Source organism: Ctenocephalides felis, unplaced genomic scaffold (assembly GCF_003426905.1).
Source record: "Ctenocephalides felis isolate EL2017-DRISC unplaced genomic scaffold, ASM342690v1 CF-g0.4_SCAFFOLD_01604, whole genome shotgun sequence".
Taxonomy (NCBI): Eukaryota; Metazoa; Arthropoda; class Insecta; order Siphonaptera; family Pulicidae; genus Ctenocephalides; species Ctenocephalides felis.
Window position 1 is genome coordinate 37,810,731 of NW_020537758.1, and position 26,214 is coordinate 37,836,944.

Here is a 26,214-nt window from a genome sequence, read left to right on the forward strand (position 1 = left end):
AAAAGATATGAAAATTCATTATCTAATAATTTTTAAATGTAACAAATAAATTCAAAGATTATTTAAATATTTTGAATACTATGATAACGAGATCTGAAAAGCAAAAATTATTAGATAAATTGATGGTTCGAAAAAACTCATCTTTTAAATAAATTATTATCACACTTGTACGTTTTTGATATCACTTTTTTTTCAATCAATATTGATAAAACCTGGCAGCTTTTTTTATCTTACAAAAAAAATTGTTATACATAATTTAAAATTGCTTTAAACTTTAATATACGGCAGAAATAAATTTAGGTATTATTGTAACTAAGTATTTTAAATTATGTTTTTCAATGTCCACAAATCAAACAAATTGCATATAAAATACACAATGATATCAATTTTTCAGCGTTTTCGTTAGATTGCGGCGCCGAATTGCTGACAGATTGCTTTTGAATCGATGCCGGGCGGAAAAGGTGAAAATAGATGTTTGCAATCTTTGCACTGTTCAAAAATGGTCACAAGTTGCAATTTGCAACCCCATAGCGGCGCAATCTATGTTTTAAAATTTAAACCATGCATTCCGTTAATTCTTGACTTTCCGTTAGTCGCGTAGTTCATGTTTGTCTCTCGATGTCAAAGTGACATCTGTCAATCTGTCAAACTTTTCTCTATGGTTCGAATAAACGTCAAATGGAAAATAAATGAGAAATGTCATTTTGATGTTATATTTTAATTATTCCTGGAATTTCCTCAATGTAAATATACAAAGAAAGCAAATATGAAATATATTTATGGTAAACAAATATTAAAAATATTTGTGTGACTGATAAATATAAAAAAATATTTCAAGGTTAATACTTTTTTGAAAATCATATTAAATTTAATTTAATTCAAATATTAATCATTTATCTTAAATATACAGAATGTATAACATGCAACCAACTGGAACGTTTTCTTGGTTAAGATGGACTTTAAGGCCTAAAAGATCAGATCGAGGCTATATCTCAGCATTTTTATTGTTAATTGTTATTGCCTTAACTTGCACTGCATTTGCACAATTAAGATGGTTTAGAATACGAGGAGGCAAGGTAAACTAAATCAATAAAAACACTTGATTTATAAGTGAAAGAAACTTTTAAAAAGCAATATTGTTGTTCGGCTTTATAATCTTGTTATTATTGTTGTATCCAGTAAACTCTTATTGCTTTAATTAACTTAAAAGTTTAATTAGTTGATTAATTTAATTTATATACAAATAAGGGAAGTCATGGAATCGTTACATATGTAGCCTATAACTCTTAAATGAATTTTTATTAAGATTTATTCCTAATATACTTACATTTTTAGGGTCACTGTGTCCCATCATTACGTTTATCACAGTTCTTTAATCTTGATGGGTATTTTGATGCATCTTCAGACATGAAGGGATCTCCAAACAGTCAGGAATTTGATTATGGTGGACCAAAAGCACTTGCCTTATCTGGGTCATCCATCGAATTTGGTAACTTTGGTGGTGATGTATTTGCAGCTCCTGTGACTGTAGCATATTATTCAAGTAGTGGAGGTATGATGATTATATTTTTAGTGTAAAAATTCAACATACTTATGTGTTTTCTTAATAGTTCTGTCCTGTGTAAATCCACATATCGTAAATCTGATGAGAGTTGTTATTTTACTCTGTGCAATGGTATTAGTATTTTCGGCAACAGGTCTTGTTCTTGAACTAGGTGCACCAACAGGTATATATTTGGTAATATTTTATATGTCTGTGTTTGTTCAATTTTGTTTCTCATAAATGTTACAAAAAACAGGACCTGCTTTGAAACTTCTCAGAAGAAATGCTGTCTGTGCCTCTTGTGTTGTATTAACCATTGTGTCAATTATTGGTGTTTGTTACTGGATCACTGTTCAATTAGAACTGGCTGCACGAGGACTGTTAGTAGAATATGATGATGGATGTTATGTTATGACAGCAGCAGGTTGGTATATGATGAAACTGTTACCTAGTCCAAATTACTTTTTTAATTATCAATCAATTAGATTCATATTTAATCTTAAGTTATGTATTATTGTTTATGTTGTCTTTCTTAAGTTCATCTAGTGATATTGTTTCCTGATGATCTTCGTTTTTTTGTTAAGCCTAATAAAATTAAATTCAGAGCATTACAATATATGCGCTAATTCATTCTTGTAGGAGCTGTTGCTATACTTTCTGCGGCTGTGACCCTACTACAAGCAACTCCTAGTTCTCATTACAACCTACGTCACCATCCTGATGAAGTACAAAGAAGACATTTAGTTGATTGGGAAGATTGGGATGGTTTATCAGTTCCTACAAATGTGGACCAAATAAATCAAAATCACATTGTCGGGCAAAGTGATGCAATGCTATCCACAATGGGTTTTGCAAGGGTGAGAAGTGAATCAGATAATAGTAGTGATATGTCTGCTCCACCACCGTACACACCTTAGAAGATTTTCTTATGCTTTTATGATAAATATTCAAATTCATTCGTAAATAGCGCTATTGGATGCCTCAAGGATAGCTCTAGTTTTGATAGCTTTTTTTCATAAAGATCTATTAATTTACATTATCTAAATGACTGAAAATGATAAACAGTATAAGCTGATTTCTTGAACATTCTGAAAGTATAAAATTCACAAAAAGATGTTATAAAAATTTATGATTGAGTTTGAGTAATTATAAGTATCTATAATTAAAATTCAGATTTCATTCAAATCATTTAGATTTAATTGCAAAAAATCTCAAAAATTCAGCTATTCTTATAGATATCCTAAAATTCCTTTTTTATGTATTTATCCATTAATAATTTTGATTAATGATTAATTTTCATAACATTTAAAATAGTAAATTGCTAAAAGATCCAGCAGGAATTTCTAAGTATAAATAAAGAGGAGAGCATTAATTTTAAATTACAATTTTTTTAGTAAATTGATGGCTAAATCACCTTTTATTGAAATAAAAATATATTTATTATTTGATCATTATAAAACAAAAAATTCTGGTAGTGGAATTCTGGAGATTTTGCATAACATTGGAATGATAAAATATCAGATTATCAAAAATAGCTTCATATAAATAGCAATATACAACAAAAATATAAAAACCATATTGTGATGAAAAAGGGTTAAGTGACTCTCTGTTGGGGACAATAACTGCAATAAAATATATTTTAGCATCGCTATTCCCAAATCTAAGAGACCATCTTTGTACCTTTAACTAACCCTCTAAAATACTTGTAATTACCTGGTTAGTAATAGGTATTTGCTATGCGCCATTTAACACTTAATTGTTTTGTTTCATTTTGGGAGTAATTGGTAGCCTGTAAAATGTCAATCAATATACATTACAAATTGTTTACTTATATTGTTTATAAATCAAACAGATCTCAATGAACAATATTTGCATAATACTGTTGAATGGTAAAATTTGTCTGGAATAATACTATACTTTTTTCCTTATAACAAAAAAATTTTATCACAAATTTTATCAACTTAGAAACGATAATATAATGTATCATTATTAGTGATTGATTTATAATGACTTACCATCAATGCATGCTTTACGTAAAATATTTGTTTTTATTGACAATCTTGAAAAATATCAAAATAATATTTTTATTTTATATTCCCGGTGTATAATAAATAAATAGGGTTGCTCACGTGTGCTCTTCTATGTAGATAATGTATAATGTATAAAGAAATAACTACCTATTTTTACTGTGATAGAAGTTGTTGAAAAGAAATACTTTCATTAAACGTTTTAGAGTTCTAATTGTATGTTCTGGCTACAAAACCAGTTGAGAAACCATATCCTGTTATTGTTCATGAAATGTGCCTGTGTGAATGTATATGAAACAAATGTATAATTAATCTTTACAATTATGTTAAAATATTTTAATATTTGTGTTGATCATCAATTGTTATAATTCGTATTTCAAAATTAGCAGTTGATTAAAATTAGTGAATCATATTGTGGTATTACAAAAAATACAGCAGCAAATTCAAAGTATTAAGGAAAGAGGTCATATTTTCTGAATGACATCATCAATAACATGTTTTCATGTTATAATAATCATATTCTAACAAGATGAAGTAATGAATTCCTATAAAAATCATCTTATGTTGGAAATACATATATTAATTTCAAGCATCTGGAAATTTTTGCCAATCACCAAAATTATAGACTTCATCACATAAAATTTGGTGATAGTTTAAAAACAATATAAAGTAACAGTTTATATTTAATTTAAAGATCACTTGTTAATTGACACCTTGGAAATATGAATTGCGCAATAGAAACCAAATAATTACATTAATAATACAAACCTTAGCTTAGATTTTTTTTTTATTATATGCATTAGATGTGGTAAAGTAAGTGCTTAATTGCTTGATGTTATTTGTGTAAATTTAATAGCTTGTGAAAATATGCTTTTTTAGTTTAATTTTCTAATATTGTGTTACATTTTCAAGAATGAATGAGGTTTGAAGTGTTAATTTTGATCGATTGTAATTTTAGGACCATTGACAAATGTAGAATACACCAAATTATTTATGATGCAATATATGTATTTATAATATAGATACACATATTGTATACGTAATAAGATATAAATATATTGTCTGTATATCTAAAAATATGTGTAAGAGTTTATTTTGGAAAAAATATGATCATGTAAATGAAAAATGTAAATAAAACAATATTAACTAGTTTATTTTTTAGTTGAACTATTTTATTCTGCAAGTAACTTACTACCGAACTTTTGCTTTTCAGAATGCCTACAATTTTAGCTAAAAATATATTTTGTATACATCGCTATGAAAAATAAAACAAAGAAGCAAAAAAAATTACTACATTATAAATTTGGTAAGATATTGAAGATAGTTTTAGGATACATGAATCCGCAATGGCTCTAGACAATAATTTGTATTTCATAATTATATAAATATAAAAGATTCCGGACTTTCTTTTGCTTAATGTGCAAAACTGAGTACATTTATAGTGTCATATTATATTTTAGAAAAATTTCTATAATCATCATATAATTTCAAAAGAAGCTTAATTTAAATTTGCGAGCCTATCTTAATTATATATTACATACTTAAAATGTAGAAAGGCATATCAGACTTAATTGAACATACATTATAAAAATATATATTTACATATGCATGCATACAAACACACAGACAGACATTCCTCACACAGTTAAGTATTGTGGCATAAAAATATTACACAAAATATATTTAAAACATAAATAATTCACTCATAACTTAAATTGTTAAACCCCCACCTTTTATTAGACCTATATCATTTACCGTTGTTGCAATCATCTTTTGGGGCACTCCTCAGACTGTTGAAGTCAAAATCTGGCAATTCCAATGGGGCTAATGTTGGCAACTGTCTCATTTTTCCTAATTCTGGACTTAATTCTGAGCAAGGGCTGATCACATATGGAGACATTACATCACCAATTGAAGAGTCAGACATTAATTTTAAATTATCGGTTTGTGATTCAATAACAGCATTTGGTACGTTGTCCTTATCAGTCACACTATTATCAACTACAATAAAAAATATAAATAAAAATTAGGAAAAGCATCAATCTGTAAGTGAAATAGTTTCGTGACAAAAATTAGCACAGTTCATGTGTCTTATTATTCTAGTCGTGAAAAATTGTAATTTGAATTGAAACAATAATAAACACTCATTATTTAAAAAAAAATAAAAGTCTCACAACAATTTTTGGAACTATATCAGTATTTCATTTCAATTAAGATACAGTAAACTATATTACAATATTACTTAGAAAACATTAATAATCAAATTGAGATTAGTATATAAATTGAGATCTTACCTTGATTATTGTCAGTCTGTTTAATATGCTCTAAATTGTGTTGTTCTTTTTGCTCAAGAATTCGAATTCGTTCTTTTAACAAATCTGTTTCATTAGATCTGGCATGTAATTCATGTAATAATTTATCAATTAAGTCATGGAGTTGCTTATTTAATGTGCGCAGTTCTTCTATCACTGTTTTATCATCTTTGGGCTTTTTAGTGCCTTGAAAAAAATTATAAGGGTTAATTCTGTATTATAGCCACATATTGGTACACATAAGTATTGGTAATACACTATATTATTTTTTTAAAAACTATATGTTATAGCATCAGTATAAAGCAATAAAAAACATATTATTTATTCAAAAATTCTTGTACAAAAATTACTTATATATGAAAGTCAAATACATTGTCAATGTTCATTTATAATAAAAATTAGTAATACTTGCCAACAATATTAGAAGCAGTTCCACAATCAGTTTCATCGACAGATTTTTCATCCCAATCGCAAACTTCAACACTTTGAGTGCTATCTGAGTCACTTTGACCATGTCTTCTTACCAACAATAAATCTAATAAACTATCAGCATCAGTAATATTTTTTAAAATCTCTACTTCTAAGCCATTTTTATCTTCTTTCCCAGATAAATAATTGGAGGCCAATTTTGCTTTAGCTAATTTTTTCTGCTGCATTTCTAGAGTTGCTTTAAAATTTTCGTACTGTTGTTTTTTCTGTAAAATTACAGCTTGTTCTTTGACATGAAAGGCTTTTTGCAATGACATAGATTCTACAGCTCGTTCAACTGTTGTTAATTGTAACGCTTGATCTAGATATTTAGCTGCTTTCTTGTGACATTCAATTGCTTCGTCAAATCTTTTGTAGTGAATATGATTTTCTGCTTTACGATGTTGTTTATGTGCCTGACAAAATATGATACATTTTCAATCTTTATTTTTGTTTAATCATTTTTATTAATGCTTAAATATACATAAGAGAAACTAAAGTTGTGAAGATAAACATACCAAATTTAAGGGAGAATCTTCCATGTTTTTACTACAATATAGTAACACGATGCATTATTTCAACGTTTAATAAATTCTAAAATATTCACAGATAACATATAAATAATCGTAAACTTTTTATATTTCAAAAACAGCTAACACTTAACACGTTAAGTGTTAGTATTGTAATTTATTCTTGTTTAACGTTTGACAAATATTGTGCAACATATTTATATTGCCAAAAACATATGTATACAGATTTAATTTTATATAAATAGCACACATTGATTGGTATTACTTTTTACGGAATCAAATTACATTTTCATTCATTAATTACAATTATTTCATGGTATCAGTAACAAAAACAGTTTTATTTAATATTTTTCGGAATTTTTGACACATACGCATTCAACTTAACACGAAGCTAATTTATGATAATATCACATTTCTTTGTCATACCAACATACGACGCTCAACCGAGAATAAAAAAAGTGTAACAACATTGAAAGACAAAAAACCTATGTGCGTCAAACAAAACTGTCAAACAAAAAAACAAAACTGTCAAACGTCAAAATAGTACACCCATTGTTATATTGTCTCTCACCTCTCACATTTAGACACCTTTTAGACAGTTAAATAGAAATCCCAAATGTAAGTATATAATTATTTACGAAAGCGGTTCTTTTACATTTACATGGTCATACATTGTCTCTTCACAACCAATATTATTTCAGGGAACCAAACATATAGTTATTCAAAACCTAGTACAGTTTTGTTAGAAATTATTAGGAAATTTTTAATTAGGGCTTCGCAGAGTGTTTTAGTGTAGTTATTTTATTTACCCAGGTAAATGTTATTCAGGTTGTTTTTGTTTGCTTAGTGTGTTTTAATTCTATTGTAGGGTTCACTGAATTAAGATTAGGACTTCAGCCTGAACATCAAAATAGCTACAAGAGTCTTGTAGCATGTAACATCTGATTATTAGAACTTAACTCATATGTATGCATGTATATATATATATATATATATATATATATATATATATATATTAAATGCTAGCATATGTATAGTAATGTAATAAACTTAAGTTCAGTCCGATATTTTTGCCTATTTTTATCTTTAAGTGATCTGATTACTTTTTCTAACAATGATTAACATAGGTAATAAGGAACACAATTAAAACCATCTATTTATTTCATCAAATATTTTTATTCAAAATATATACACATACTATTTACAATATAAAGCATGTCACAGGAAACATGTAATAAATAATATAGAATAAATATAAATAATATAGAATAAAATATAAACATTGAAATTAAACATAAAAAAGAGAAAAAAATTGCATTTTGAAGAAATGATTAGCCAAACCAAAGTTAAACCGAACAATAAATGAAAACTGAATTTTAAAATTTAAATGGAAGTATGGACAGAAACCTTGTTATATAACTTCCACCAACCGAAAAACCGTATTTTTTGTAGAAGTTATTAATAAAACAAAAATGTATTTAGTTTTATAATCATACAAGTCAATTAAAAATTTACCCTTGATATGTTCTTTCAGGTTCTTATCTAACGAAATAAATTTTATATCTTGACTGTGTCCCACATGTGTCTTCCAAAATTCAACATGAACTGTTCCATTGTGATTAATAGTACAACCAATCCTTGATGGGCAAGCATATCCGGTTTTGTTGCTCGTTTTAGTAAACAAGCGTACAGTGGGTTTTTGGTCATTTGTATATGACCTGTGGCAATCGAAATAAATTGTCTTGTCATCAGTTTTTGATTTATATCCTGAATTGCATTTTACATAATGCGAAAACTCTTTCCGCTCTATGTCCGTTTTCCACAATTCAAAATCTACAAAGTCAAAAATGTAGGTAATTGTGTAATTGGGGTTATAAATTATGAGAGAGAAGACTTCAAACCTTTAATGTTTTGAAACACAAACTGTTCATAATCAATTGTAGTTTTGTGATAAAACTCAATATGATCGTATAAACCTGTGTACCTAGAAAAAACAGAGGAGCAGGGAGGGAGTGGACATCTTATTCTGGATTTCCTTGATGGTGTACCTACAAAAATGATTTATATGTAACACAATAATAAATAAAATGAATGTACATATATAAAAGCACTACATACCTGTAAAATTTTCCTTAGTACTGATTGGGGAACAGGGAATGGGAGGCGTGTGAATTTGAACTTTAATAGAGGAAGTGCAAGGATGCGGCAATAAACTTACGTGGGGATGTTTGTGAAGAGGATCTGATGTGGGTGATAGTAAATTGTAAGGTGATGTCAAGCATGTAGTAGTATATGAGGTGGGTAAAGAAGGATGCTTTATATTTGTTTTAGTGGAGGAGGAAAGGTGTGTAATGTCTTCAAAAGATACCGAAGAAGATTGGGCAGGTGAAGGGTTAGGGATATTATTATGAACTTGGCTCACATGACGAGTTAATAAATATTTAAATTTAAAAGTTTTAAGGCAGAAAGCACACGCATTGGGATAAACAGCTCTTGGCTCTTTGTCATGTTTTTGTCTTATGTGGCGATACAAGGAGCTACGAGCTGTGAATGGAATCTGACACTCGGTACAGAAAAAGTCGCTGTCCATGTTGCTACATAAGTAAAGTAATAAAGTGAAATATAAAATAAAAGTAATGAAGGTAATAAAACGTAAAGAAAATTAGAAGCTAAAAAGTAAATGTATAATGAGTAAAATCTAAAAATAAGCTTATAAAATAGAATGTAACCTAATGTAAATGAGCAAAATCTAAAAATAAGCTTATAAAATAGAATGTGACCTAAAGTGAAATAAAAGTAAGTATCTAAATAGTAAAAATATGAAACGAAAAATAAACTTACGCAAGCTAAGTAAAAATCTAAAAAAACACGTAACTAAACTAAAGAGAAACTTACGCAATCTAAGTAAAAAATCCTAAAAAACACTTATTGTAACTATGAAATATGAAAAATAAGCATGAATTATAATAAGAAGCTTACTAATAGAGCAAAAAAAGCAACGCAAGGAAAGCGATCCAGAGCAAAAAAACGAAAAACCGAACCGAAATATGTGAAAAAAACTGTTATAAACAGAATTAGAAATAGCAACAGAACGAAAGAATTCTAATTACACGAAAAGAAAAAGCAGAAAATATAATAAAACGCTTACTTGAAACGAAACCGACGCGACGCTATACCATCACAAAAATGAGAAAAGAACGCGGGACTAAATATTCCACGAAATGACAGGTTATGCCATACATAAAAGAAGAGTTATGCTCTATCCCGGAGCCAACTTCAGAGCGTAGGTGCTTTTTAAACGTCAAAACCCATCTGTCACGTATCAGAATTTAGTGGCTCCTTTCAACTTAACCTCTTCGAGAATTAAGAACATGTCATGGATACACATGGATCGAGATATAGAGTACAGTGAGCCAACCGCAAAATGATGAATAAAAAGCAACCAGTTAATGAAGTAAAAAAGCAAAGGAAATTAAACAGAAAAAGAATTGAAAATGATCTAATGATTAATTAAATAATAGTGAACTACATTTACTGATTTACACAATGTTAATGCGCCGCAAATGTTTATTTATCTATGCCGCAAACCAACAGTTTTAGCACAGATATACACTATGCTATTTTATCTAGGGATATACAAGTTTTAGTTTTTAGAATCTACACAAACTTCCACATGGCGCTACTATTTCATAATATTAAAGCTGTCAGAACACATTCAAGTTGTCAGAAAGAAATAGCTTACTTTATATATCAAATACGTGCTACTTTTGACAAGAACAAGTCTTGATTTATCTTTACAAATGTTTAACGACGTGCCCAAAGTATATTCGATGCATTTATTTCATCTAGCTTACATTGAAAATTTTTAGGTTACCTTCAAGATGCAGCCTACAAATAATAAATTTTCAACTTGGGATCAGTTGCAAACAATAAAAACGTTCGACGACGGTATATATGCATGTTCAGAATAAGGAAACTTTTATATTTCTCAACAAATAATCTGCATGTTTTATTTATTATTATTTTTTTGTCGATGTGATATAAAAAATCTAAGTAGTAATGTTAATAAACATATTATCATTTTTAGAATCAAGTGGTAATGTACACCCTGCAGTAAAGTCCGAAATTATCAGTTTTCAAAGTAAAATTTCCACACCTATAAGCCTTCTAGTGGAATCGTTAGTCCAGCAACTTTGCAAACTTTTAGAGCAAGATGATTCTCGAGCTACTGATTTATACCACACAATATGTAGAAAATTGCATCAAATGAACTTGATAGATGAAACTTATTCCATGGGAGAGTTTGAAGTGATGCGGAGCCAATATCAAAATGCTTTATATCAACTGGTTACAGTTGCCAGAGGTTCTGATTTACCCATAAAGTCATCAATTTGGCCTTTATCACAAAGCGCTGCACTTGAATGGTCAAGATATTATAGGGAATTTGATGAAATCAATTTTATTGCTGGAGGTGGTTTTGGAAAAGTGTACAAAGCGCGCCATAAATTAGATGGTTTAGATTATGCAATAAAAAAAGTATGTATTAAATCTTCAATAGTAGGTAATGTCATGGCACATTTATCAGAAGTTAAAACATTGGCTAGTTTGAACCATACGAATATAGTTTCTTACAAAGCTGCATGGCTAGAACCATTTTTAGGCAATAAGGACTGTAAATTAACCTTAAAAGATGAAACAAATTCTGAAAGTGATTCCACTATACCTAGTCAATTGCACACAAATTTAACCGAGAATAGTTCATCTTCCATATATTTTGAAGATCCAGAATCTTTAGAAGAAAGTGAGAATAATCATCAAAACCTCACTGAAAAATCATGTAAACAAGTCTGTATGTACAACTCACAGTTTGATCTAAAAACTAATAAATTTGTTGATTTAAAATGGGCTACATTGTATATTCAAATGTCTCTTTGCCAAATGACCTTACGACAATGGTTGGATCAGAGAAACAAAAGTGATATTGATAAGTTTTACATGCATTATAATAGTGTAAACGAATGCATTCAATATATAAGCCTACCTCATCCTGATTCAAACGACTCGAATTTGCTGCATATAAAAATAGTAATAGATATTTTGAAACAATTATCCAAAGGTTTGAGTTATATACATTCCAAGGGTATTGTTCATCATGATATAAAACCCAGTAACATATTTATTGGTTACAGTGATGGTAGTATTAACATTCAATTAGGTGATTTTGGGTTAGCGTGCCCATTGAAAAAAGTACACACGGATAATGGACTTGGGACACCTCTTTATGCAGCACCTGAACAACTGCGTGGAGAATGTGATATAAAGGTAATGTGAATTAAAAATTTTTCTATAAATATATATAGATAGAAAATATATGGATATTATTAATATATAACATGTGTTTCAGAGTGATGTATATAGCTTGGGAATAGTTATGCTTGAATTATTGCAACCTTTCAATACTGAAATGGAGCGAATAGAAAATCTTAAAGCGTTAAGTAATGGAATAATTGATGAAGATATAAAAAAATCTTACCCAGAACTTACAAATCTCTTGTTAAATTTAACTAGAAAAAGTCCCGTCCAACGCTGTACTACTGAAGAACTTTTACTGCATTTAGAAAACATTTATACCTGCAATGAGAATTTTGAAAAAGATAAAACCATCAAAATATTAAAAAAAGAAGTAGCAGAGCTAGGTGAGAAGCTTAAGGTCAAAGATAATGAAATAGAAACACTTAAAATTATCATAAATGATCTTAAAAAGAATAAATGAAGATTGTTTATTGAATTACTTAAAAAATGTGGTTTTGATTATTATTACTTTGTATTAATATTTAATAAATTTGGTAATAAATTATATAACTGCATAAATTTTGTATTTCTTGAAAAAGAGTTCTTGGTCTTCATAAACATTAATATTAAATATTTTGTGCTATTAGAACTATTAATTTCATTAAATTGATATAAGGGCAGTTAGTTTTGCTTTCTCATAAAATCTATTATAATTAATCAATATCAGGTCAATCAATCAATAACCATAATTATTTATATAGAACTTACATGTTGGTGGCTAAATATCCTAAATCGATATAAAGAGTTTTAAGGTATTGAGGACAGGTTTATGTTTATCTCATTGTGAATGCTTTGAAATTAAAATTGGTAAAGTATGTGCTTACCTTAAGGTAAATTGCCACTTACAGCTAGTTTAACAATCATGCTGAAAGCACTTTTTTTAATTTACAGTAAAACCTTTTTTCCAGTATGTTTATATATTTAACAGATATGTAAATATTTACAGTTTATAGATATTACATGTATATATGCCATCATAACAAAAGAAGAAAACAACTGGACAATCACATTAAATTCAAAATTTAAATTAACGTATTGTGATATGTCATCTAATACGCATGGCACAAAAAAATTTAAACTACTAATTGTTAGGCAAATTAATAAAAAAAATATACAAATGCTCAAACCATAAGAAAAAAATATATTTAATTGTCCTAGTTGTATATAAACAATTTATTTTGTACATATTTTTAAATATAACGAAATAAATATTTTTATAATTTATAAATTTGTACTAGCACAGATTTAAAAGCATGTGTATAATGAGTCAAAGTCAATTTACAATTTTTCTAGGAATATTTTGAATATACAGAAACTAACATACCTATTATGACTGACAATAAATGTCATTACCCCAATTGCATTCACTCGACTACTGGAAAAATTATATTTCAAGATTGACTTATTGTATCACTTAAAACAATTTGATATTGCTTATTGAAAATGTTGAGAAAGATATGTACAATATTTATTTATTTTTAATGTATGCACATACAAGCACCAGGCACACACATTGACTCTTAAATGTACAAAAAGGGATCTCCATTTTATGCATATATACTTTCAAATCTGGTGTGTTTTTAACATAAATCTTTTAAATTCACTTCTTTGTGAATTATAAACTACGTCATTATTAATTTCATTAACAGTAAATTTAAATATTGCAAATAAATTTATTATTTCTTCCAAGAATACAACTCAAACTTATAGAAGACAAGAAAAATATTATCACTGGGCAGGGATATATTCTAACCATTTATGATTAGAAAATACTATAAAAAAAATCTTTTTAATAAAAAATATTACTTAGTAAATAAATATGATTGTTGTATATAAACATATTAAACTTATAACTTCTAGCATAAATATTTAAGCAAAAAATAACTTATTGATAGATTATGTTTCGGTGAATATCTTGGACTCAAAGATCAATCATTTCACTGTTTTTACATATTTGAAACTATGTACACAATAAATCTATATTAAAAGTGAATCCATCAGATTATATTAATTATTAATTATTAAAACAAGCTCCAGTTACAATCAGTGTTCACAAAATCAAATATAATAAAAAAAAAAAACTTATATTCGTCAGTATCACCAGTAACATTTTTTGATTCAATATTTCTTTTTAAAAAACAACAGAAAAACAATAAATACAAACTTACGAGCCACTATCAATGTGTTTCTTGGGACATGTAAGGTGACAACAACATATAAAAAACAAGTGCCAATAGGGGCGCTATGTAAACATAGATCATTGTTCGGGATTGTCTCATAGCACTATCATAATCCATTTGTAATTTTTCTATCTGATCTGTAAGTGATTTATTTTTAGCTGATGTGTTAGCAAAGCTTTCTTTAATTGACATTAGTTCTTCTTGTAATTCTACAACAGGATCAGAAAGAAACTCAAAATCTTTTTGAACAGAATTTTCGAAATCCTTGTATTCTTTAGATGGTGTCTGTGTTTCCTCATTACCAGTGATGGCTGTGACTTCAGAAATCACAGATTCAGTTTGGGATGATATATTTACATTGGACATTACCTGTAAAGATGTAATGAACCAAATATAGTTTGTATACATAATAAACTAAAAATAGAGTATTTTAATCAATCTCTTCCTAAATGATTTGAACGAAACACAAATTTGTAAGAATGTGATAATAAAAATGCATTTCAATCATCTTATATCAGTTATACTCGTACATCTTCATATATTTCAATAATTTGATGCTTTAATTCAAGAGACTCTTTTCTTTGGTCCATGGTTGTGAAAACAAATAATATATTGTGAATACACAAACATCCATATATAGAAAATATCAGACACAGAAAGTATGAAAAAATGAATTAACAGAAACAAATTGATCACCATTTGTGATAATGATTAAAATAATAGTTTAATCATTATGTAAATCTAGAAATATAGATTACAGCAGTACATATTATACTCACCTTTTCAATAACGGTATTTGTCATCATTTCATCTTTGAGCCGTTCTAGACTTTCATCTTTCTCTTCAATGCGACGTCCCAAATCTGCCACAAGTTTTTCCAACGAATGACTTTTGTCTCCAGCAGCCTGCAACTTTTCTTGTAATTCACGCTCACGTTGGGCTCTTTCATCCAGGCGGGTGAGGAGTGCGTCGCGTTCAACAGTTATCTTATCTAGTTCTGCACGTTGAGTGAAGCACAGCGTTTCCTTTTCCTTGAAAATAGAAACAAAAATAGTCAGATTAATATCAGACTTATTTACTTTGTACTTCAACCTCGAATAAAGCAAGACAAGATAAAAACAGTATGAAAATAGTATGCACTTGCAGAACTCTCTTGCATGTCTCTACTACAAAATTTTAATTTAGTTTACACAAAAATATTTTGGAGTATGATGTTAATATGTTTTACAAATATATTTTTTCCATAAATATTTCAAAATCCATATAAATAATATTTATTTAGCTACGTCTCTTCTACAAAATTTTAATTTAATTTTCACAAAAATATTTTGGAGTGTGATGTTAATATGTTTTACATAAATATTTCAAAATTCATATAAATAATATTTATTTTTATAAAAACTCACCTGTAGTGAATTGTGGCTAGGCCTGGTCTCAAGTTCTATTCCCAGAGTTTCTAGCTTGTGATTCAGATCTACAATTTCAGTTTCATAAACATGAAGCTGACTTCTGCAACATTCTAGTTCATCTCGTAGTTTTTCGTTTTCGGTCAACCATTCTACAGGACTCTTAATTGGTGACAGCGAGTCTTCCGGACCGTCGCTAATCGGCGATTCAAATTTAACAGAAATGTGTTTCGGTTTCAGATCATTATCGTTTATTACACTATTATTAATATCAGTGTTTATCTCGCTATACTCTTTCAATTTTTCTTTTCTTCGTTGTTGATGAGTCTGCAGAGATAATTACTATATTAAAGTTGTAATTACATTTCTATAAATTCATGCTATAGCCATAATTGTCATTGAAAAAAAAAGTAATATTTGGTGCAAGATCAGATGATAAATACGCCAAATTTATATTAAAAAAAAAAATTGGCAAATTTTTAAGTAATTATTACATATACACAAACTATCTTAAATTTTATATAGAAAATAGTTAAAACTTATTGAATTGTTGAAAAATATTTGAAATAACTATTTTTTTTAAATTTACAAACCTTTGAATTGTTGTGAAATGTTTGTTGTAAATCTATGAATCTTAAAACTTTCATGATTAATAAGTACTCAAAATTTCCCAGTACAGTAACAATATAAATTTTATAATAACAACTTGAAAAGGCTAAATTAACATACCACAAGAATTTCCCTCTGAGCTCTTAATTCCAACAAAGCATTAGATATTTGCTCTACTGTGTCCATCCATTGTGTATTATCTAAACCTTCTTCCATATCTCTATTGTTATCCAGATCTGGATTTGTACTTGTCTGGTCAATAAATGGATTGCCACCAATATCACTATTGGTTGATATTGTATTTCGGAATATATCTAGGGATGGTGGTATGTCTGAATGTCTACTATTATTGCGTTTGTTCATTTCATCACTGCTGTGATTGCTCAGTCGAATTGTGCTCTCATCTTCAATGTTATCAATAATTGTCATATTGCCATCATCAGACAATTCTGAAACATCTAAAGTATAATAAAACAATGCACATTATGTAAACCAAAACTGTGAACATAGTTCTTAAAAATATTATTCACTTATAAAATATGAAAAACAAATTCATTTATTATGTAAAGAAACAACAACACCATAGAAATAAAGTTAATAATAAATAAATTTCTTGTAATATCTATAGAAAATAAGAAATTAAATCATGATTCCTATGTATAGATGATAAAATATTCAAATCAAATTGGATTTCTACAAAAAAGTAGTGTGCATATATATTCCATAGCATAGTAATATGCAATCAATGTGTTTCAGAACTCAGTAAAATTACCTACTATAATTATATTTAATATTTAAATTAAAATAATTTACTGGCATTTGAAGATTAACTTTGAATATGTAAATATTGAAATATTTAGCAGTTGAGGCTGTTCAATGACTATTCTATTTGAGTAAGAATTACCTGATGAACTTTTCTTCGAATCACCAGATATTGTTCCATTTTTCACAGTAGTAAGCTCTATTAGTCTTCTTTGTAAGTGATCTATTTGAGCATCCATTTTCGATATCAAACTATCATGATTATTCTGATAGAACTCCTAGAAGAAATATTATATTGAAATTGATTTGCAAATAAATAAATATGTAGTTTTTAAACTTTAATTTTCAGGATTTTATTATAAAATAATAATCATTATGATAAAAATAAATACTTACATTATCTAAAACATCTCCTTCGCTTTTGGCTTCATTTATGAGATTATTGCGCATATTCGACTAAAAATATAAATGTAAGTTACAAAATTATATACATCTTAATCATATTACATTTTCTACAAGATTTATTTTTTATTCCATAAATTTATGGTAACTGCTTAAATTAATTGAATTTACCTCGTCTTCATAAATGGAAAGTTTAGCTTGAGAGCACAATAACTTAGTTTGGCATATGGTTTCCTTATGCCTCCATTGATGCAATTGAATTTTTAAAACAGAATATTGTGTTCTTAATTGTTCAAGTTTTTCACATTGAGATTGCAAATCTTTTATTCGACCCTGAGATGCAATTACTTGAGCAGCTAATTCCTGCAAAATAAAATTAGGATAAATGCAATATTCAATGGTAATTTATAATTTTATTACTATAGTAATATGTTCAGTAAGAATTAATTGAAGTGTTCAATTTTGTAATAATTATACAAAAGTAATTTGGTAAATACCTGTAACTCATCATTAGCTCTATCGAGTGCTCTTTGTGTATTATCTTTCTCTTCTTCAGCTGAACATAAAGCAATTTCCAGAGTAGAGCATCTTTGTGCTGCAGCTAATTTCTCTTCGACAGCTCTCCGCAATGATTCTTTAGCAGCTTGCTGGTATTTTAATTTGTCATCAAGTAATTGAACCATTTCTAGACGAATTTTGTCTTCATCTAGTAATAAGCAAAAATATCATTACATACAATTTAATTCCTTGCATATAAACTTTATTTTAGTGCAATGCAAACCCTACAAATGAACAAATTTACCTGCATTTTTCATGTAAACTTTTAGTTGACTTTCTAAGGTATCTATTCTCGTTAATAATAAATCTTCTTGAAGGAGGCAATGCCATGCTTGTTGGGCCAAATGTTTTGTTGATTCAACTATTTTTTGCAAGTGGCCTAATTTACCTTCCAATTGTTGTTCTCGTCTTGTAGCTTCCTAATATTTAGAAAAGAAACCATTAGTAAGATCTATAAAATGTAATTAATTGTGTTATTTTGAAGTATCAGCAAATCTTGAATTTGTTTAATATGCTTCAATATATTGTAAAAATAATTTATTATGCGCAAATAAAAAAATTATTAAAAATTAAAAACTCTTAATGCACATTAAGGTTATTTCATTATAGTTTAAGAAAACCTTACTTGTATGTACTGATTGAGCTGATATAATTCCACTGCGCTAACAGAGCCCACATTGCCAACACCAGGCTGAGTAATAGCAGCGATTTGGCTGCATTTAGCTTCTGTTCCATCTGGTAAATATAACTTCAGGGTTGCTATAATACACCCATGAGTTACCTAGTAGAGATAAAATATTGAATTCCTAATTATTAGATTAATTAATTAAGTTTAGGACATAATAATTATAAAGAAGGTAATAAAATAAATATAAAAGATGATATACAAGACAAGAGGAAGAAAATAGATAAAACATATTTAAAACAAAAACATATCAGCACATCCACAATAATAGCTATTATATCTAAATGATCTGAAGTAAGTCTGGCATATAATAGATTATCTAAAATAAGCAAATATGGAAGTGAGTAAAATAATAAATGATACAATTTGTAATACATTATTAATTTACACTAAATAGAACAATTTGCACATGTTTATGTATGATAAGTTATTTTAATCCTCTATCTGTAGTCTATTTATTAAAGTGTACTAGTGCACAATTCTTTTATAGATGACATTAATATTCTAATTAACAAATTTTAAATAATTTTATTAGAGATATCATCAAAAAATATTTTAGTTTTACTCACTTTTTTTGTATTTTCAATCACATCAACTCCAAACTGCACAATATCCCCAGAGCAAACTTCATGAGGTTGAGATTCATCTCCTCCTAAACTAAGTCTCTGATTATTTACAAATGTTCCATTACTACTTTTTGTGTCCTAAAAGAAATGCAACAAAATTTGAATAAAATAAAATTAAACAGAAATTAACATTGCATTTGCTTCTCCTTGAGCAATTTTTATTGAAATATTGATCAATATAACTTTTCAAAATGTGGTCTGCTTTGTTAACTGAAATCATTATTAAATGCTCTCACAGTGAAACAATCCTGATTTATTATTATTCTATTTTTTAAGTAGAATTTTAAGAGTCTTGCATATCTTGCAACTCAAATTATACAAAAGATATATTCAAAAAGAATGTATAAAAAGTTGATCTGTTTGTCTTGATAATATACAGATATAGTAAAATAATTATAAAACTCTGAAACTAATTTATTTTAACATTATACTTACTTGTAAAAAAAACTTTCCATTTTCATACCAAAGCAAAGCATGATTTCTTGAGAGTACTTTACATTCAAAAATTGCATTTGTGGGCATAACTCTATCTCGTGCTACAGATCGACCTATTTTTACTGGCTGTGATAAGTTTAATGTTCGTTCCTAAATGCATGATGGTATATAAAACATTAATTAAAAACATAATATTTGTACAATATATTGCTCATTTTTGCCTAAGACTTATTTTAATGAAAATCTGATATTTATGAATGAAATTTCATAATGCCATCAAATTAATTATATATATATATCAATACAAGAGACAAATGCAAATAAGATTAAATGATTACAAACGATTCCTATAAATGTTAAATGTTCTTTTGTTTTTACCTGAAATAGATGTGAATTTGGACGGCATAATAGAGTAGCTTTTGGATAATCAAATTTATTTTGATCGCCACTTATAGGAGGGCTTGACATTGTGCTGATCTGGTTATTAGAAAAATTTTAAATTCCTGTTTATTCAACATGTGATCCAACTGTTGATTTTATAGTGAACATCTATCACTGGCATACTCTACTACCTAATAATAAGATAATATAATTTAGGGCAAGTGTTTCGAATAGTTGCTTTTAATAGTAGACAGAAATACACTAATTGCAAGGTATGAGAAATATAAGAGTTATAAAACAAAAATTTATCTCTAACAGTTCTTTTTCACTGTTATTATTTAGAATAAACAAACAATAAGAAACACAACAAACAAAAGATTTATCTACAGACTTTATTTAAAAATGATGAAGTAAAAAAAAAATGATTTGACTTCTACATAATGAAAATTTTCCAATTATGATTTATTGGTGTGATAACTAGATTGAACTTACAGCTACACATTTGGAAATGGAAGTTTTATTATGAACAGATATTTTCATAGTTTAAAACGTTTGTCATATATGACTATGTTTCGTTGTATATGACAAAGTATAATTTAGAACGCATACTTAAACCAATTTAAATTCGCTTATTAACATTTAATAAAATAGGCACACCTTGAAATTTCCATCATGACATTTGATCCATAACATAGATCTGGGTACAAGCAAATTACTACACAACAAATTTTAACGTACAAAAACTATCACTGTATCACATTAATTTCGAAAAATAAAAGAGTGTAAACAATAATTTTGAATACTTAATCAAATTCAATTTTTTAATTTTTTTATTTGAAAAATATATTGATACATAATGTTTTGAAATGAAGTCAGAATGACACTTACCAACGCCATCCAGCTTATCACTATGAAAATCGGAACATGAAATAATAAAACTTGACAGTTTGGAAATAATTATTTATGTATTTCATTTAATTAATTATCACTAAAACATTTTAAAAATCATATATGCTTTTATTTACGTTGGTTTTGCTAAAAATGTCAGCGGGACGAAATTGACTTAGTTGGTTGATAGTGTTGGCAGCTTGGTTAGAAATACGTCAAACAGAACAGGACTTATGTCACCAACATAATCTCCTTTTTAGGTTATGTTACTATTTCAAATATAGTTTTCAAATACTTTTCATTATGCTTAGAGAAGATTCCAATTCATAATGAAAGAACGTAATAATGCATAAAATTACATATGTTCTATTTAGATATATATCATTTTATTACTAAGTTTGGAGTACTAAATATTACTTTAAAATGTATAAAACTATGGTTCTAGTTAAGTTAATCAGAAGTAATAGTTTAAATTATGTCAATAAAAATGTAGTTCATTATATTTCACCCAATATTAGTAGAAGGTTTATTTATAATACAGTTAAATTAAAAAAGAAAGATGAAAATAGTCCAAAATCATTAATTCCTAAATCGATATTTGATAATATCGATGTCAAAAATAAACAATCTTTTCAAGACATGCTAACTATTTTTGAAGGTCGTGATATACATAGAAGAGGGCACGTTGAATTCATATATGCAGCTCTTAAAAACATGAAAGATTTCGGAGTGCACAAAGACTTGGACACATATAAGAAATTAATAGATATACTGCCTAAAGGCAAATTTGTAGCAAAAAATATTATTCAAGCGGAGTTTATGCATTATCCAAAACAACAGCAATGCATAATAGATCTATTGGAGCAAATGGAAAATAATGGTGTTGTTCCCGATTTTGAAATGGAACAAACATTACTAAACACTTTTGGCAAAAGAGGTTATCCTTTACGAAAGTTTTGGCGAATGATGTACTGGATGCCCAAATTCAAAAATTTGTCACCATGGCCTTTACCAAATCCTTTACCAGATGACAGTTTGGAATTAGCTAAAATTGCCATTAGACGCATTATGTCTGTTGATTTAAAAACAGAAATATCTGTGTTACATACATCTGATGTTGAAGATTCATTGGATAAAACTTGGATAGTTACTGGGCAAAGTCCTGTTCAAAAGACTCTATTAGAAGAACATGATGTTAGCCAGCCAGTGTACATTGAAGGTGCTTTTACAATATGGTTGCGAGGAATCCGTGTGAATTACTTTATATTAAGAGCAGAACCAAAACCTAAAGTTGATGTCAAACCAGTGGATGAGGATGACGTAAGCAATTTGGAAATTCCATTATTTTCACCTTCATCTAAGGGGCAATTATCAACAAAAGTAAGATCTGTACATGAACAAGATGAAGGTACGATTTTGGCAGTTTGTGCAACTGGTAATTCAAGTAGAGATTCATTACTTTCATGGATTCGGTTGCTAGAAAAAAATGGTAATCCAAAATTAGCAAATGTTCCTATAGTATTTACTTTGAAGTCTCCAACAGTAGAAGAGGTACCACAGATAGAATCTGGAGAAATTCCAGCGTCTGATATGAGTGACAATAAATCTGAAAAGTCTCCATAGTGGAATAAAACATGTATCAATACAGAATATAAAATAAATAACAAATTGTACAGTACACAATTATTTTGATTATTTATAATAATTTGAATAACTTTTATGTATATTATTATCATTATTATTTATCAATTTAAAAATGTAGACTGTAGTGTCATCTATGAACGAAGATATCATTTGTCAATGTTTGTGCAGAGCTGTCAAAATTTGACATTTGCAAGAGAGAAATAAGATATCCTAGACAATATAATAATTAGATATGGTACTGAATTGAATAATTAGAAAAATGAATAATTAGATATGGTTAAATATTTCATAAATTGAATGAATGGTTGACAGTGAATTTAATCCAAATCAAGAAATTTGAACAATAGTCATTTCATAATGGTATTTAAAATATATGATGTGTAGCTTATATACAGAATTATAAATAACTATTTATTATTACAGGGAATGACAGCTGAAGAAAAAATATTATTTGAGCAGAGGTGCCGAACATGTTTGTTGCAACAAGGTCAACATAATATATTTGAATCATCAAACTGTATAAGAATTGAATTACTTTATTTGACAAACCTAGAGGTAAAACTACCTTTTAATGTTTGTTTTGCTAAAATATTAAACATCATATGCAAATACAAAAGTATCCATAAATTTGTTTTAAAAAAAGTATTTTGTGAGTAATTTATTAATGATCTATATTCGCTGAAGACAATTTATGACCATAATCCATTATTTCAAAGTCAAATAAGCATTGAACTTATAAATCAATCAATATCTAGCTAAAATATTTAATACGTTAGTCCACTTAGAAGTTGTAAGTTTTTAATGCAGTTTATTTATCATAATTATTGTATCAATAATCTATTGATTATTGTAAATATCTATTGATTATTTTTATTTATTTTTCAGATTCAAAAATATGACAAACTTCCAGTTAGCATTTGTGATCATTGTTTAAATGATTTGAAAAATGCATGCGCCTTTAAAAAGAAATGCCAAGAATCTTATTTTACTTTGATAGAAGAATATGAAAGTTATAATTTTAAGGTAAGTGATTAGTCAAAATTTATATAATTAAGAATTTAGATTTAAATATATATATATATATATATATATATATATATATATATATATATATATATATATAGTAGAACCTCGATTATCCTGACCTCAGTTATACGGATTTGCGATTATCCGGACTACCAACCGTGACAGAGTTATATGTATGCACATACCTACAATTCGAATTTTTGCACGATTTATGCTGCAGTTTATATGCATATAATATAATCTAAGAAAATATATATGTTCATACATAAGGAAATGTTAATTTCTTATTAAACATTGATTTTCATTGATATCTATGTATGTATTTGTTATTTTTGATAAATACACATCATTATTCTTCATACATTGGATTATCCGGATTTTTGATTATTCGGATGCCTCTCGACAACATATATATATATATATATATATATATATATATATAAGTATATATGTTATAGAATTTTGTTATATGAGTGGAATGAATATTGTTCATATTTAACATTTAATATATATATATATATAAAAAGTATCCATAAATTTGTTTTAAAAAAAGTATTTTGTGAGTAATTTATTAATGATCTATATTCGCTGAAGACAATTTATGACCATAATCCATTATTTCAAAGTCAAATAAGCATTGAACTTATAAATCAAATCATGAAATATATATATATATATATATACATATATATATATTTGTTATAAGAAAGCTATTCGTAGCAATTCCAAAATGCATTTCAAAATTTTTAAAACAATATTATGTAATCTTGCAAATGATCAAGTTATAATGATTATTTATATTGGAACTCATGCACAAAATTATTGTATTTGTTGATAATAAGGAATTAATTATTACAAATTTTAATAAAAATTATTCTGAATATTTGGTAATGGCTATTACATTACTTTATTTTCAGAGTGATGATTCAATTATAGATAATATAAAAGTTGATCCAGAATTAGAAATTCCAAAACATGAAGTTTTAAAAACACCCCCATCTCCCCACATTAAAAGTGATGATGATTATGGCAGTTATCCATCTGATGATGAAAATGATTTAAGTTCATTATTAGAACCACAAATTATTGTTCAAGAACAGCCTCTCTCCCCAGATCTTATAACTACAGAATTGTATAAGCATGAAAATATTCTCAATGAAACGTCAGAAAAACGCAATGAAGAAATAATTGTAACTCCAGATATTTGTAATGTTAAAAAACATAAGAGCTTGAGACCACCTGGTAAGCGTTACAAAGGAATTTATGAATGCTCAGTGTGCGGTAAAAATTTTGTCCGCGCCTCAAATCTTAAGGCGCACATGCCTTTACATACCGGAATTAAAAAATTTTCATGTCCGGATTGTGATAAATCATACGCCACATTAGATCATCTAAAACGACATCGAAAATCACATGAAAACAAAGTTTCGCAACAGAAAAAGAAAACTCAGTTATCTAAAAATAAACCAAAAGATAAGGAGTACAAATGTCTAGAGTGCGGTGAAATATTTGAATGCGTTGAACATTTGAAGGACCACGTGTTAGTAAGCCATAAAGTCCAATTGGAATTCCAGTGTACAATGTGCGAAAAATCTTTCGCATTAGAATCTCATTTGAAAATACATTTTCAATTACATTCAGGCGAAAAATCTTACAAATGTGACGTCTGTGGGTTGATCTTTAGATCTACACCGAGTTTAGAAAGCCATAAATTAAATCATGTGGTAACACTTCCTGGTTACCAATTTGCCGATAAAACGTAGCAAATTTGAACATTGTTCTACTTAATTTTATTAATAAGTTAAATAATATTTTAATGACTAGATAAACAACAGTTTGTTATGAATGACAGAAATGTGTATATGAATCATAGAAATCACACTTTTTTTCATGTGTTTTATTTTTAGTTAATTAGTTTTATTTTATGATTAAAATTCAATTTTTTATAGTTAAATGATATAAATCGAATAATTGAGATTTGCAAATGATACTAGAAATCCGTGCCTTTTTGGTTTTAAATAACAACTTCGACAGTAATTTAGGAATTTAAATAGAACGTTTCCAAATGTTGCGTTTACTTATATCGGCTGGTAAATTATGTTTTTGTTATAATCAGGAAATAGTTGGAATTTGTATTCAAAATTATTATAATTTTTCATTTATAATTATTATTAATTAATAAATGCCATAAGTTACATATATTCAGTATCGTATTTATGTGGCGTTTGCCTTCCAATTATATAAGTTTGCATTTTTTTTATGAAAACAACACCAATTTTTTTCTTCCACTTAGATGTCAACTTAGAATTTATGATAAGTTGAGCATAATTCGTTCAAATGTTTACCTGATAAGTGTACTAGGTAAATTTTACGTATATTC

At 27.7% G+C, this 26,214-nt stretch overlaps 7 protein-coding genes across 9 annotated transcripts; 4 read left to right on the forward strand and 3 right to left on the reverse strand.

Moving 5' to 3' along the window:
* Positions 1–668: 668 nt before the first annotated feature.
* LOC113373087 lies at positions 669–2,797 on the forward strand. Its single transcript, XM_026613411.1, has 6 exons — positions 669–838; positions 911–1,076; positions 1,336–1,552; positions 1,611–1,727; positions 1,800–1,967; positions 2,183–2,797. Exons 2-6 carry the CDS (start codon positions 912–914, stop codon positions 2,458–2,460), a joined length of 945 nt encoding a protein of 314 aa, XP_026469196.1. The 5' UTR covers positions 669–838; position 911; the 3' UTR covers positions 2,461–2,797.
* A 164-nt stretch (positions 2,798–2,961) lies between these two features.
* LOC113372535 (nuclear receptor-binding factor 2-like) lies at positions 2,962–7,061 on the reverse strand. Its single transcript, XM_026612877.1, has 5 exons — positions 6,869–7,061; positions 6,295–6,766; positions 5,865–6,068; positions 5,326–5,571; positions 2,962–3,332 (listed from the first exon to the last, which is right to left on the reverse strand). The coding sequence occupies exons 1-5, from the start codon at positions 6,890–6,892 to the stop codon at positions 3,310–3,312; spliced, it is 969 nt and encodes a 322-aa protein (XP_026468662.1). The 5' UTR covers positions 6,893–7,061; the 3' UTR covers positions 2,962–3,309.
* LOC113373696 lies at positions 6,928–9,530 on the reverse strand. The gene is made up of 4 exons (XM_026613976.1): positions 8,999–9,530; positions 8,782–8,928; positions 8,396–8,713; positions 6,928–6,944 (listed from the first exon to the last, which is right to left on the reverse strand). Exons 1-4 carry the CDS (start codon positions 9,468–9,470, stop codon positions 6,928–6,930), a joined length of 954 nt encoding a protein of 317 aa, XP_026469761.1. The 5' UTR covers positions 9,471–9,530.
* Positions 9,531–10,214: 684 nt separating this feature from the next.
* On the forward strand, positions 10,215–12,611 carry LOC113373697 (eukaryotic translation initiation factor 2-alpha kinase 1-like; the record flags this gene model as incomplete). The annotated part of the gene is made up of 4 exons (XM_026613977.1): positions 10,215–10,334; positions 10,750–10,828; positions 10,968–12,202; positions 12,285–12,611. Coding segments are annotated over exons 1-4 (1,671 nt in total), but the record flags the coding sequence as incomplete, so codon positions are not given.
* A 1,527-nt stretch (positions 12,612–14,138) lies between these two features.
* Positions 14,139–21,348, reverse strand: LOC113372761 (sarcolemmal membrane-associated protein). Of its 3 annotated transcripts, none has more exons than XM_026613105.1 (14): positions 21,165–21,348; positions 20,274–20,467; positions 19,896–20,045; positions 19,404–19,538; positions 18,775–18,930; positions 18,394–18,568; positions 18,089–18,297; positions 17,763–17,954; positions 17,586–17,645; positions 17,332–17,467; positions 16,548–16,876; positions 15,819–16,145; positions 15,192–15,443; positions 14,139–14,781 (listed from the first exon to the last, which is right to left on the reverse strand). In XM_026613105.1, exons 2-14 carry the CDS (start codon positions 20,361–20,363, stop codon positions 14,410–14,412), a joined length of 2,583 nt encoding a protein of 860 aa, XP_026468890.1. In that variant the 5' UTR covers positions 20,364–20,467; positions 21,165–21,348; the 3' UTR covers positions 14,139–14,409. The 3 variants fall into 3 exon arrangements, with proteins under 3 accessions (XP_026468890.1, XP_026468888.1, XP_026468889.1); XM_026613103.1 differs by having other exon boundaries at positions 16,548–16,885; XM_026613104.1 differs by lacking the exon at positions 21,165–21,348 and adding an exon at positions 20,934–21,070 and having other exon boundaries at positions 16,548–16,885.
* An 83-nt stretch (positions 21,349–21,431) lies between these two features.
* Positions 21,432–22,787, forward strand: LOC113373698 (evolutionarily conserved signaling intermediate in Toll pathway, mitochondrial). The gene is made up of 2 exons (XM_026613978.1): positions 21,432–21,503; positions 21,823–22,787. The coding sequence occupies exons 1-2, from the start codon at positions 21,494–21,496 to the stop codon at positions 22,785–22,787; spliced, it is 975 nt and encodes a 324-aa protein (XP_026469763.1). The 5' UTR covers positions 21,432–21,493.
* A 249-nt stretch (positions 22,788–23,036) lies between these two features.
* On the forward strand, positions 23,037–25,681 carry LOC113373053 (zinc finger protein 431-like). Its single transcript, XM_026613388.1, has 4 exons — positions 23,037–23,168; positions 23,232–23,363; positions 23,694–23,831; positions 24,752–25,681. Exons 1-4 carry the CDS (start codon positions 23,166–23,168, stop codon positions 25,595–25,597), a joined length of 1,119 nt encoding a protein of 372 aa, XP_026469173.1. The 5' UTR covers positions 23,037–23,165; the 3' UTR covers positions 25,598–25,681.
* Positions 25,682–26,214: the final 533 nt, after the last annotated feature.

Excerpts from the sequence above, each read along its gene's own strand:
- LOC113373053 (XM_026613388.1), top strand. Across the intron at positions 23,364-23,693 it reads TTTATTTGACAAACCTAGAG|ATTCAAAAATATGACAAACT; the intron begins GTAAAACTACCT and ends TTTATTTTTCAG. Across the intron at positions 23,832-24,751 it reads ATGAAAGTTATAATTTTAAG|AGTGATGATTCAATTATAGA; the intron begins GTAAGTGATTAG and ends CTTTATTTTCAG.
- LOC113372761 (XM_026613103.1), bottom strand. The coding sequence starts at position 20,363 with ATGTCAAGCCCTCCTATAAGTGGCGATCAAAATAAATTTGATTATCCA. Across the intron at positions 16,886-17,331 it reads TTCGAAGAAAAGTTCATCAG|ATGTTTCAGAATTGTCTGAT; the intron begins GTAATTCTTACT and ends ATTATACTTTAG. Across the intron at positions 14,782-15,191 it reads CAAATACCGTTATTGAAAAG|GTAATGTCCAATGTAAATAT; the intron begins GTGAGTATAATA and ends ACATCTTTACAG.
- LOC113373696 (XM_026613976.1), bottom strand. The coding sequence starts at position 9,470 with ATGGACAGCGACTTTTTCTGTACCGAGTGTCAGATTCCATTCACAGCT. Across the intron at positions 8,929-8,998 it reads TACTAAGGAAAATTTTACAG|GTACACCATCAAGGAAATCC; the intron begins GTATGTAGTGCT and ends TCATTTTTGTAG. Across the intron at positions 8,714-8,781 it reads TGTGTTTCAAAACATTAAAG|ATTTTGAATTGTGGAAAACG; the intron begins GTTTGAAGTCTT and ends TTGACTTTGTAG.
- LOC113372535 (XM_026612877.1), bottom strand. The coding sequence starts at position 6,892 with ATGGAAGATTCTCCCTTAAATTTG. Across the intron at positions 6,767-6,868 it reads AAGATTCTCCCTTAAATTTG|GCACATAAACAACATCGTAA; the intron begins GTATGTTTATCT and ends ATATTTTGTCAG. Across the intron at positions 5,572-5,864 it reads ACAGACTGACAATAATCAAG|TTGATAATAGTGTGACTGAT; the intron begins GTAAGATCTCAA and ends TTTTTATTGTAG.
- LOC113373087 (XM_026613411.1), top strand. The coding sequence starts at position 912 with ATGTATAACATGCAACCAACTGGAACGTTTTCTTGGTTAAGATGGACT. Across the intron at positions 1,553-1,610 it reads ATATTATTCAAGTAGTGGAG|TTCTGTCCTGTGTAAATCCA; the intron begins GTATGATGATTA and ends TTTTCTTAATAG. Across the intron at positions 1,728-1,799 it reads TGAACTAGGTGCACCAACAG|GACCTGCTTTGAAACTTCTC; the intron begins GTATATATTTGG and ends TACAAAAAACAG.